The sequence below is a fragment of the Ornithodoros turicata genome, chromosome 1, assembly GCF_037126465.1.
Source record: "Ornithodoros turicata isolate Travis chromosome 1, ASM3712646v1, whole genome shotgun sequence".
Lineage (NCBI taxonomy): Eukaryota > Metazoa > Arthropoda > Arachnida > Ixodida > Argasidae > Ornithodoros > Ornithodoros turicata.
In genome coordinates this window covers 44,280,225-44,293,548 of record NC_088201.1, presented here as the reverse complement: position 1 = coordinate 44,293,548, position 13,324 = coordinate 44,280,225, and the positions used below count along the sequence as shown (strand labels likewise).

The following is a 13,324-nucleotide window of genomic DNA, read 5'->3' as shown; positions in this document are numbered from 1 at the left end:
GCGTTCCAGGTCGCCGCGGTTTCAGTTTCGGCTCATTTGCATATCGGAATTCGAGGGGTGGATACCTTCACGCACGTGTGTGTTTCAGGATTTTTTAAACGTGGAATGGCTTTCAACTAGGATGGTCTCTCAATCTGATCTCCCGCTTTCGTCGGAAATCACCTAATTAAAGAGCTAATTAATGTATTTTAGGTAATTAGTCATCTTCTAGTTGCATACTTTCTTCGAGTGGATGTCAGCATGGCGGTAGAACTCAACTGCAAAAACGGCATCAATTTTGCTCTGCCAGTTTTTTAATGAAAATTCTGTAACGAATAAAAGTAAACACCATGTATGTATACGAGTATAATGAGTATAATACTTCAATATCATAATTGGTGCAATATAACTATTAACATAGTAAGACAATACCGCACGGCCTTGTGCTTCCAGATATAAACAAGCACAGTGTTTCCGGACAGTTAGGGAATACTGCTTCTCACGAATGAACCCCATCTGTCTTTTTTTTCTTCTTCTTCTTCTTTTTATTGCCTTTCAGGGGACGAACAACGTGTTCGTCACCTGCAAAGCTTCTTTCCATATGATGGTCCCTTAACTCCACGCATCGTACGTTTCTGTTTGCACGACTTCGGTTGCTGCAATGTTTAACCTGCCTGCTGCAGTTACGGGCGTTCATCTGGAGCAGAAACAAAAAAACAGAAAGGAAAAAGAACGGCGTTGTGTGGAAGAACAAAGGTTTCCAGTTGTACGGGAGCGATGACTTACGCTGCACTGCACGTGTGTTCCCGTTTTTTCCAGTCGTAACTTACGCGCATAACACAGGTGTTGCGTGGAGAGCACGTGTGAACCACACGCACGTTCAGCGATGTGATTATATTGTGACCGCACAACATCATTCTAGACCTTTGCGTCTAGACGCAAGGCTTGGAGTTGAAGGTTGTAGATAAGGTGTGGCTGGACATTCCTTTAAGTTCAATACTGCCTATAGTGGTAACCCAAACAGCTGCACATAGCGGCGAAATTCCCCACAAAGAACCGACGACGACGTTCTCTGTCGGAGGAGCTATAACTCGGCTTCAATGCAGAGGTCCGCTGTTTCCGTCCATCGAGGTCGTGGTCGATGTGTGTCTTGCCAAAAATACTTATGTCTGGTGGTACTGTACTGACAAAATCGCGTATCAGGAAACATCAAAACATTGCTTCGTTAGTGCATATGATTCCCAATGTAGTTTGTTTTTTTCTTTTTCAGCAGCGTATTAACAGATTTGTAGAGGAACTATCATCATCATCGATGCATTCCTTCATTTATTGCTGTTGTTGTTGCTGAGGAACTACGTGCAAATACTTAAATACTAAGTAGATGTCCTCCCGGTTATTCTCATCCTTTAGTATAACTTCGCATTTCAATTGCAATTACACTTCTCTGTACCAGGTAATGAAATTACATTTTACAATCGCTTTTGCAGTAGTGGTCACAAGAAATAGTATGACTTCTGACACCAGAACCCATTTTTTTCTTATTAATGTTGATGTCTTAAAAAGCACGCAAAGGGATACAAATATCTACACTGCGGCTCAGTCTTGAGGAAACGTTTTGACAAAGCCGTCGTTACTATAATCGAAAAATTTGCATCGACAAAACCGTGTGGGATATGGCGTCAGAGGATGAGAGGAGTTAGAGAAATAGTTGAAGCACATTTTATCTGCGTCATTGTCACCCCCAGTCGTAGCCATCCCCATTGCAGTTCCACCAAGTTTGAGCCCCTAATCGTCGCGCACCCCTTACGTCATCATTGGACTACCCGTTCTTGACCGGAGGCCAGAGAACGGATAACGCCAACCAGTCAGTGATCCAGCTAGCGCGTTTGCTGCAAGTCAGGCAGCCAGCTGTTCATCGCTGTTTGTCTGCGCACAGCTGTGGCGAGCGCACAATGTGTGGCTTGCGGCCGCATGTGTGTCTCTGCTTCCCTCCAGCTCTCTCACCCAACTACATTTGAAAGCCTTCTGAATCAGTGACGACGAGCGGCTCTTGAGCGTGCCCAACCCCGTTACGAGTTTCTTCTTCTATTGGTCAAGCAGCATTCTTTCACTGCTTTTGCACGGTGCGTGCTCAGCGCGCAGAGATGGCGCGTTAATGACGTCACCTATAGGAACCAGGCTTTGAACTTTTTGGGGATGTATGGCAGGCTGGGTTTGTTTCGATGGAAAGGTAGGTATTTGCTTATTTTACGACTACTGTATTTTGTTTGATGGAAAGAGTTCAGTTGATAGCCAGCTCGCCTGTTTGCAAGCTGTCAACTGAACTCGACCGCAAGCTTTTTGAGTATTTAAACTCGCGATCTATTCATGCGCTTGAAAGCCTCACTGGAAAGAGCATTCTCTAAAGTTGAAGACGAAATTTCTCAGAAATTAGTCGCGGAACGGTTCCCCGCGTTTTCTTTTTCTCCTTCAATCCTATAAAGTGCCTTATATAGCTTTTATGGAAGTCTTTACGGAGTCTTACTTTATATTGTGTGCAGGGTAGACGTTCTTGGATGTTTAGTTATATTGTTGTATGTATGCTCATGCATATCTTAGCATACCGCATTTCTTTTCATTTATTTTTTATTTAATTATTTAATTTTGAAAAAACAAAAAGGAAGCACGGAAATTTTTAACGCGATACCTTGACGTATGTCCTCATAAAACAGGGGTTCTCACCGGGTGGAAAATTGCCCCCTGGGGGAATGACGCCCCGTAGCATTCGCCTCCACTCGGCCCTTGCGTGCATTCTCCCTCGCTGGGAACGCCTTGACGGTATGTCATGATGGCCCCTGGGTGCGCACGTACTGGTAGGGCTGTCTACCGGTAAGATCGCTCGCTACAAAACAATACTTTCAAGAAACTTAGAAGAAGTAGTAGCACACCCAAATTTTTTACGCGTGTATTGCTTTGGAGTTAACTTGGGGGGGGGGGGGGGAGAGCGCTTTGATGAACGTCAGAAGGGGTGCATGGAGTAAAAAAGATTGAGAACTATGTTCTGAAAGGTTTTTGGTTTCGTATCCACCTCTACTTGGTGAGGGAGAAAGAAAACAACATTAAGAAGTACCCCAGATGAACGCGAATCCCCTGTTCCATATCTCACGCAGAATAGCAGCAATGCTACATAGGAGGGTCGAAGTGCAAGATGTAAGTTGGCACGGTCCAGTGGAGCTGTTTAGCTAAATATGTATCCATGCAAGCATTGGGTGCCTGCAAGCATGAATGGAATGCAAGTGATTTAGTTTGACAACCGCCGATCAGCTGTTGTTGTATCAACGGTGTGGCATTTGCGCCGCTCCATAACGCATTCCTAGCAATCTGTCGCAATACTGAGTTATATAATGCAGTCCCTTATCGGTTCCCGTTCTCTGTCAGACTTCCGACAACGGGAATCCAGCACAGCATTGAACGCAATCAGAGCGTTCGTTTGGTTTCTAATACAAGCGCGCTTCTCAATCCACGGCTAATCGACAATTATCATGTGTTGCAAGCACGAGACCTTCACATCATCTGGTATGAAAAGCGGCATTTTTCTCACATGCTCCGCACCGGGTGCGTTATTGTAAATGGAGGTCAAAAACAAACACAGCGAAAACAGCTTTTGCTGAGCTCCAAGAATGGGCTGTCCAGATGTGCCTTGCGTTACGTAACGCATGTAGACTACTACGAGCTGCGGCTAGCGCAGCTGCGGGAAGTCGTTCTGCAAAATAGCACCCTATACATCATTCCTGAGAATTCCGGCAGACACTGCGAGCTCGGTGATGATATTGCACAGCCTGATTCATGTGGAATTTCGTTCATCACGCAGCTTACTGTTATGCTTAACACACACACAGGCCCGGTTTCACCAACGCTGGTTAACTTTGAACCGAGATCAAGGCTTACTAAAACTTGAAGTTAACATTCAATATTTGTTTACAAACGTTTACTAGTTACGTGGTGAATGTTTCAGTGACAATAACTCCCTTTAGTGAAGCAGAGTTAAGCGTTAAATTCAAGTTAAGGGACCGTCGATCTCGTTTCAAGTGTTAATCGGCGTTGGTGAGACCTGGCCACAGACGCACACATATATACGTTGGATGATGATGAGGTGAGCGATTCACCGCCCAAGGATAAGTAAGGTGCATAAGCAAGGTACTTAAGGTGTATAAGTAAGGTAACCTTGTTTTTTTTTGTTTTTGTTTTTTCAATTTTGTTTATACATTTCAAGAGACCTAACGTAAGACACGTGTAAAAGAACTGGAAGCAATGAATATTGACGACGTGAAACCGTGATGATATTTGTGGTTTCACGGAAACCACGCTAAAAAATGTCGCCCACAGATCGGAGATATCTAAGTGGTTCGGCCTTGTTTTTCTTTTTTGCAGTCTTTTACCGCTATTCATATTGATGCTGAGATTGCTGATACACTCTGAAAGCAGAACTTCACCGCATAACACGCTCTTAGCCAACCATCCTCCCCAATGACAACGTTCTCTCCCTTGATTTGATGAAAACTGGTATTTTTGTGGCAATTATGAACTGCATAATGCCGTAAAAATGGTGTACGCCCCCCGTTTCAGCAAACCAGAGGAAATAACGATGTCACTCGGGATGATATGGTTGGCTAGGAGCGTGCTATGTGGTGAAGTTCATTTTTAAGAGTGCAGGACACGTCGGGCCCCTAATTATAAGACCAAAATTAACGAAGTTCTGTGTTGCACAGAATAGAATGTACGCTAACACACAACGTAATCAAAGACGGCACCTTTCACTTTCACAGAGCGTGTCTGCATAAGAGATAACGCTTCCAAAACGCAACATTAGCTGGTATCGTTTATCTAATTTCTTTCAGTATTGATTCTTTAAGTCTTTAATATTAAACATTGAGACGAAAATATTCGGCTGAAGTAACGTTCTCCTGTCGAACGCAGTTGCAGTAGAATTTCAATAAGGACCGTCCAGTTGTTGGATAGACGGTCTTAACAGTCAACGGTGAAACCAAATAACGACACACTCTAGAAAAATACGTCCCTGTGTGCAGCAAAATGTGTCTTTAAGAGTGCTCTTGCTACAAACCGCGACATGAAAACTGGTATGGTCCTCATTAAAGCGTCAACCACACGTGATCGTATGTAATAACGCCTCTTCATATTTCATCCACATTACGGTTTAAGGCATTTCACTTCTGTGTTACGCGTGCTTTGTTTTCTTTATTCATTTACCGTAAAAATAGTAATTTCGCCAATGACTTAATTTTTGCGAAATTTTTACGAAAGTCTCGCTCTGTTGGTATCGATGACAGAGAAATGCAATTTGGAATTTGCAACAAAGGTTAATGAATTCCAAGTGTTTCAACATATGCCATTTGATTGCAGCATTTTAACATTGATAACACGCATGGCAACATTCTTAACTGTTGAGCAGCATCGGTTCCACGTGCACTCGTCACTTCAATCGCCCACGTTCGATATTCCGTCCCTGCACGTTGGCACCGGAGGTGCCTGCTTTCACGAACCTGGCACCTCTGTCACTATCTCGGGTTCGGAGTTCTCCGTATAGGCCTGCATGAGCCAGCCGCTATGTGTGGGCTTCATCACGCTGTCGTGAAGGTCAGCTTTCAGAGGAGCTCCGTGGTGCAACAGCAAGTAACACTTACCGCGGTGAAATTACGATTTCGCGAAGTATTCCCCAAACGTGCCTCCATCCGAATTCGCGAATTATTAAGACCGCGAAATTAACAAATTTTACAGTACGAAGACCTACATACAGGGTGTCCCAGAAAACGTGTCATTGAATTATAATAAAAAAACTACGCCACCTAGAATCATGCGGCCAACAGCATTTGGTCTTATTAGGTTTTTGCCACCTCCTAATGTGAATGTCATGTACTCCAAGTTTAATTTTGTAAATATTTGCGAACTGAACTCGGAAATTTGCCAAGTAAAGGTCACTTTTTTACCCCACCAATAGGAAGAGCGTGCCGAATTCACTCAAATTCATGATAATTCACAGTGATATTTACGAGCTATCCCATCGAAAAAAATAGCCGAATATCATGCTTTTCGGAGCACCGGACCATACACTGTTAAAACAGAACTTCACCACATAGCACGCTCCTAACCAACCATCATACCGAATGATATCATTCTGTGTCATGATTTGTTCAAAACAGGGGGAGGCGCCTATCTGGGACAAAATAATCTGTCCCAGATAGGCGCCTCCTCTCATTTTCAACAAATCATTGCACAGAATGATATCATTCGGAATGATGGTAGGCTAGGAGCGTGCTATGTGGTGAAGTTCTGTTTTAACAGTGTAGCGCGCGATTACTTTTTGAGCGCAATCAAGGAGGTTCCGAAGCCAGCCCACAGAGTGATAGTAGAAAAAGTAACAGTTCCTAAAACTTGGAGAGGGAAAGCATTATCCCAGCGAAAGTCGGACGTGATAAGCCGTGCTTGTTTTCTCCCTTTCTGCGATGTCGGGGAGGGCTGGGTTTCCAACCTCCTTTCGTCGGACTGGCAAAGATTGCGCTGAAATATCCATCGTGCGCTATTCTGTGCGACCTCCGTAGAGCATGATGTTCGGCTATTTTTTCCGGTGGGATAGCTCCTGAATATCCCTGTCAATTATCATTAATTTGACTAAATTAGACACGCTCTTCACATTGGTGGGGTAAAAAGTGACCTTTACTAGGCAAATTTCCGACTTGAGCTCGCAAAAATTTACATACTTAAACTTACCTTACACGACATTCAAATGAGGAGGTGGCAAAAACCCAGTAAGAACAAATGCCATTGACCGCATTACTCTAGGTGGTGTAGTTTTTTTATTATAATTCAATGACACGTTTTCTGGGATACCCTGTAGAGTTGTAGAGTTGTTAAGCTGTGCATAAGAAAATTCGAAACTCATCGGTACGAATTCCTGTTTTGGACTGCTTTACACGCTTGTCCTGTACTCCCGAGTCCTGTGTGTATACTTATTTCAGACTTTCAGACTTTCGTCAGACTTTCAGACTTTTTTATTTTGTCTTTCTGTCTTTCTGTATTTGAAGTTAGGAAGCAGATAACACATGCCGGAACATGATCAAGTAGCATGGCTAGACAGTCTTAGCTCTGTTCACTAGTCTTTGCGCATAAATCGGTGCACTGATGTCTGTTCTCATTGCATCAAATTGTCAGTGTGGAGGCCTTGGTAGCGCGTTCCCACGGAGAGACCAAAAAACATCAGTTATCATCAGTCAGGTACATTTATTATTCCGATTGCCGCACTCAGCAGATGTGCGACTCCTGCTTGTTGAGTGGAGCAGCGGGAAAAGTAGCCCTTGTACACAAGGTTGGTCCACTGCTACGTTTTCTGACATATCATACGTTCCAGCAGAAAGCATCATCGCTTCCCCATGGACCCCGGCTGAATGTTCCAGTACTGCAATTCCAATGGAAAAATAGTAAAGGTAGCTACACCAAACTGCAGCGAGCGCGATGTTACAGAAGACACATCCTATTCGGTTCGAGGCCTCCAAATACGTCGCCAAATGGAACCATGACGTGGCTTATCTGTGCGACATACCATCCGGCAGGTCACAGGTGTTGTGCACGTTCAGCTGTGCGTATAAACCGTGCCAGATCGTGTAGCTCTTCTTCTGTACGTGTTGCACAGCTGGACAGCACGTCAAAACCTTTTGCACCGTGCGACGCCAGTCTCGTGAGGCCTGATCTAAAAATGCGGAGTCTATCTTCATAGCGTGACAGATGCAGTGAGAATATGTCCTACGTCTTCCGCGGTATCGCCTACAGTGCACCCCGGATGGGAACTCCTGATTGAACAGTGTTGTCGAACAGTATTTGAACTGAGATTCACATGAATGCTAATAAACGTCTCGCACGTTTTGGCGAACCTTAGGTCGGGGACGGTGTAAAGTCGATCGTATCACCGAGCACCAGAGATGTATACTTAATCTAATTATAACTATATTTAATACAATTGACTGCACCAATATGTCGATTATAACATTTTCACTCTTGAACAAACTGTATATGGAATCATTGTTTGACGTGAATTTTACTGGTAAATGGCCTTCTAAACCTTAAAGGAAAAAGGCAACACATATGTCTATTTGTACCAATTCAATGCTGATATACATCTTCTTCTGCAAGGTGGTTTCTCTCCGTCATTCATGGATCCACATTCTTGTGCTGTGGGGTCGTGTTTTGTAAAACAAAAAAGGAGTCCGACATTAATTTGTTCTTGTTTAAGTGAGGCAGAAAGCGTCTTGTGGAGAGAAGACGCTCGCAGCCATTTTGTATGATCCGGTGATTGTTCACTAGACTCTTTCACGTGCCATGGGCTGGAGTGACGTGGTTACAGCTCCGTTGAGGCGTGTTGGCTGAATACACAGGCTTTTGCAACGAGATCTGCCGTGTTGAGACAGGTGGCGTAGAATCCTCGAGCAGTGCTGGGCTGTTAGCACAGCTGATGAGCACGATGGCGCTTTTCTAAAGGCATTTCGCGCTGTGTTGGATAAACAACCCTTTCCTAAGTCATTTCATGCAAATATTCTTGGAAATGCACCTGGCTGAGATTCATGGACCCAGCGTCGAATGTGCCGACATAGCAGGCTTGTCATGGGATGGGCAACACAGAGAGTAAACAAATAAGAAAAAAAAACGGAATGGAGATGGGGGTGGTTCCTCCGAAGTGTAGTCCGCCTGCCAATAGCATCTTCAAAACAGAGAAGGCTGACAGAGATGGAGAACGGAGTTGGCTAATTGCCTGCTTTATTGTGCGTTTCTTCGACATTGCCAGCGCGACTTATTTTTCTTTCTTCCTCAATTTGTCATTGTGATAAGTGCAATCGTAAGCACTTCCTGCGCTAAGATGGAGCGGCGGAGTCGATGCCGAGAACCAGATATCTCTATGGACACGAAGACCGCCTTCGACTCGGTATTTCGCAGAGAAATTTCCGCATCTTTCTGCAGGTTGTCGGACCTAGACGGAACCGCAACGTCTTGGTTGATTGGCAATAGTCCCTTTGCAGCAAGCCAGTTTTATTCCTTTTTTGCTGTTTAAAGAATAGCTGCAAACATCCTCACTTTATACAGGCGCATGGCTCTCTCAGGACGAACTCTTTGTTGCGCTCGATTGACCCTAGATGGCCCACACACTGGTAGGCCGCTTCCCCAGGGAGAAAGAGTCCTTGCTCCACAGGCTTCGACTGAATGTGGCGCGGACTTCACTGCTCCTCTTTAAGATGGGCCACCTTTCGTCACCTAACTGCCCACCTGTCATGCTGGAGGAGACATTCCGCACCTGCTGCTCCACTGCACCCGTTAACGCCAACATTGTCTTCTCCTACGGTCGCACATCGCTCGCCTCAGGATTTCGGACTTTTCCCTAGCTACGCTGCTAGGCCCCACACATAGTCGGGTGGCAAAGGCACTTGTTCAGCTCCTGCGGATCAGTGGCCTTCTGGGTGAACTGTGATCAATCTCGTGGTTGTTTTTCTTTGTTTGTTTGTTTGTTTTTTATTGTTTTCTTTCTTTGCTGGGAATAGCAAGCCACCGTAGCGCAGGCTAACCTTTCCCTTCTTTTTTGTAGAATGGACATATATCCCCCCCCCCCCTCTCACCTCCTGCATAGTTCCTGGAAAAAATGGTACACAGAAATCTGACACGGGCATTAGAATACTGGGGAATACAGACTACATTTGTGGATTACGAAAGGGAATAGGAACAGAGGATACGCTAGCACAACTTAGTTTTGCTTTACGTTTTCCTTAACGTGAAACAAGCGTATACGACAGCAAACCGCAAAGGGCGCCTACGGAGATACATTCTGAAGGATATAGCAAATGTATTAGCTGTGTACGGGGACGGAACACTAGAGGGTGCCCAATCGATGCCGTACGACGGCACTGATCCAGTCTGTGAGGCGTTGCATGCTAGACCAATCGTCTAGTTGGTGTTTTAACGGGTCTGTTTGAAGCAAGGCCTCTTTACCTTTAAAATAACGCTTTATTCTTGGCAACGGTGCTTTTCAGCAGAACCTATTGTAGTATATCAACAGTCCTATAGGAAGGAAGTCCAGTAGAAGAAAAATGTATTGTCGAAGGGTTTCGCTTTCTTCGTCGCTTCGATGCGTAGTGCGTCTTTCGCACCAGAGGCTTTTGCTGCACTCTAGAAAGGATTTCAGCTCTTTGACTATTATTGGCCTTTGCACCTGCAACGCCGTTGCAATGCCAGTGCAATGCTTAAAGGCACCCCAAATACATTCTTAAGGATATAGCAAATGTATTAGCTGTGTACGGGGACGTAACACTAGAGGGTGCCCAATCGATGCTGTACGACGGCACTGCTCCAGTCTGTGAGGCGTTGCATGCTAGACGAATCGTCCAGTTGGTGTTTTAACGGGTCTGTTTGAAGCAAGGCCTCTTTACCTTTAAGATAACACTTTATTCTTGGCAACGGTGCTTTTCAGCAGAACCTATTGTATTATATCAACAGTTCTATAGGAAGCAAGTCCAGTAGAAGAAAAATTTATTGTCGAAGGGTTTCGCTTTCTTCGTCGCTTCGATGCGTAGTGCGTCTTTCGCACCAGAGGCTTTTGCTGCACTCTAGAAAAGATTTCAGCTCTTTGACTATCACTGGCCTTTGCACCTGCAACGCCGTTGCAATGCCAGTGCAATGCTTAAAGGCACCCCAAATTGTGTTAACCACTTATAGCGTATTGGAGAAGTAGCTCAGAGTTACTTGGTTGTAGTACCCTGAAGTGAATAGTGTTGAAAACTTCACCTCCAGGGAAGTAAAAATGTCTTCAATCTGTGAAGGCGGATGAGGAACGCAGAGTGGATGAGGATCTTGAAATCAGTGCCCAAACGGATGCTTCCGCATCTTTTGACGACCAACGGCGTAGCTGACTTCAAGGAGGTAACCAGGAACAGTATCCCTTCTCGTACAACTCATTAAAGATTGATTGATTGATTGATTTTTAAAAGAAAAAAATGGAGATGTTAGTCTCGAGCCACTCGGGACTGGCTACTCCAGGACGCGTTATTAAGAAAAGAAAAGTCATTAAAGATCTTGTGTGGTCTTCTCACTTAATGCATATAAAATTTGACGTGCCTTACGAAAATTGCGTGTCTTCCTTAAGGTGCAAGCGCCCCGGTGGACACTTGAACAGCCCCATACCCTGGCTGAAATAAATGCGCATATTGTTCCGTACGTTACCCGACAGAACTAGATTCCTCAAAAATATCCACATTTAACAAGCGTTCATCCCTTCCGGACTGGTGTTCGATAAAGACACTCCAAGCCGGTCATGACAAACACTGACATGAAGTCCCGTCTGCAGAGGTTCGGCCGTGGACATTCCACTATATAGGCGTCATCACTACCTTGGCCTTGGTCTCCGCAATTGGTATACGATGTGGAAGTTCCACCCGATGCCTACTGATGGCTGCTCTGCATTCCTGATGAAGGCCTAACCTTGCGCAACGCTTCAGCTTCGTGGGGATCACACTTGCATGGCGCCGGTTGTTTCATCAGCCACACGCTGAGACTGGTAAATACCGATTCCAAGGCAACTCAGGGGCCTCATTTGAAGTCAAGGAGCTCCACGCAACAAACATCCTCCAGACATCTGGATTGTGTTGTGGGCCGCACCTCACGTGGCAAATTTCTCTATTCCTCATCACTAATTTATGTGACGTTGTTGTTGTAGCCCACAACTTTGGTCCAAAACTTCTCCAAAGTTTCACTTGTCAGTTAGTCGCCGAACGATGACTACACTGAAGTCCTCAAAGAAGCTAAATTAAGAAATATGTACTAAATACTGCCTACCAGTAGATACTTGCGGGTAGGGGAGTTCATTGAACTTCTGCGCTGCACAAGGGCTGCTATGGACTCCTATCGTGCAAATGCTCAGAGATCATACCAGCAGTGCCCGTATGTTGTCGTCGCAACCAGTCCCCATTTTGTCATTCTCTTCTTAGAACGCTTACGGGCGTATCTTGAAGGTGGTCCATGAATACACTGCATCATCGAACTGTGGAACGGCCGCCGCCTTGCTAACATGTCCCATTTTATTTTACTGAGGTCATGATGTGCACTAAATCTGGATATAGAGCTTATCTGTTCTCTAATGGTTCCTGTTTTCTTGTCTGCGGGTACCCCTATCTGTATACTGCTCATATAGCTACACTTCCTTTCGATTCTAGCCAAATAAATAGAAAACTAAAATGGCCGATTGATCTACGCTCAACTTGCATGCAGCAAGATACGTCATGTATAACTCTCTCGGTACGCACAAACGAAGCGAAAGAAAAGCGCACAGGAAAGCAACCCCTCGCGCGTTCTAATTCATCGTTCTAACTTCCATTTCCTCGACTAACAGCGTATCAACTGATGATTCGATGGTGCTCTGTTGCAAGCTGAGGCAGCACATTTTCCGGACAATTTTCCGGTCTTCTCATTAGAGAGAACGCCGCACTCCATTCTGTAGGGAGGCGCTGGAAATGACGTCATTAATTACGATTGGTTTCCGACACTCAATAGCGGCGTGGAGTTTTGGACGGGAAAGGGATGTCTTTTTTTGCTTCATTCCGGTATTAACTTTTAATGTGTAATGCCCAAGTTCAGGAGCTTAACTTCATGGTTATACCGGATCTCGGGGCCCAGTAGAACGCTCTTAGGGTGCCGCACCTCCACACTCGAAGAAAAAAGGAGTAATTTTGGGGACGAAATACATTGCCACAAAAATTAGTCCTAAAGGGACTAATTTTTGTGGCAATGTATTTCGGAGTAAATGCGTGGGACTAAATGAATGTGGCAGAATGGTAACAGCATTTCAAGCTCTGTTCTATCTGTCCCAGGTACATAATTCGTGTGCGTGAATGAAAATACTTTTAATCAAACTGTCAACCGTGATATGTCGAGTGATATAAAATCTTCACACATCCATTGGGCCAAATTTTGCAACAAAGAACCTCTAACTATTTTTTCCTCTGCGTGGGTGGAAAATTGCTAAGTTAGCTAAGTTATATAGCCTTATTCCATCAATCACGAAGAGCACATACTTACGTAGACTGTTGCATTCAGATGACTATTTGCAGTCCTGGGGAGTAAATTTCGGGATTAGGGGACTAAAATGGGGAGTAACTGGGGAGGGGGGGGGGCTAGGGGACTAGAAGCTGCAATTACTCCCCTTGTCACCTTCTCTTTTTTTCTTTTTTTGAGTGCGGTGGTGGTGGTGACGAAAACCGGCTTGCCGTTGTTGGCCTCACGTATGTGGGCTGCGTCAAGACTGTAGCCAGGATGAGATGAG

At 44.8% G+C, this 13,324-nt stretch overlaps 1 protein-coding gene across 3 annotated transcripts in view; it reads left to right on the top strand.

Moving 5' to 3' along the window:
* LOC135378120 (protein CBFA2T1-like) overlaps positions 1 to 13,324 on the top strand; it is a 78,066-nt gene that overhangs the window by 39,900 nt on the left and 24,842 nt on the right. Inside the window, exon 1 of one of the 3 annotated variants that reach the window (XM_064611005.1) lies at positions 2,019 to 2,209. The exons of the other annotated variants lie outside the window; for them this stretch is intronic. Coding sequence (XP_064467075.1) covers positions 2,176 to 2,209 — 34 coding nt within the window. The 5' untranslated portion in view covers positions 2,019 to 2,175. Of the gene's footprint in view, positions 1 to 2,018; positions 2,210 to 13,324 lie in introns of those variants that run through there. 3 annotated transcript variants of the gene reach the window in all.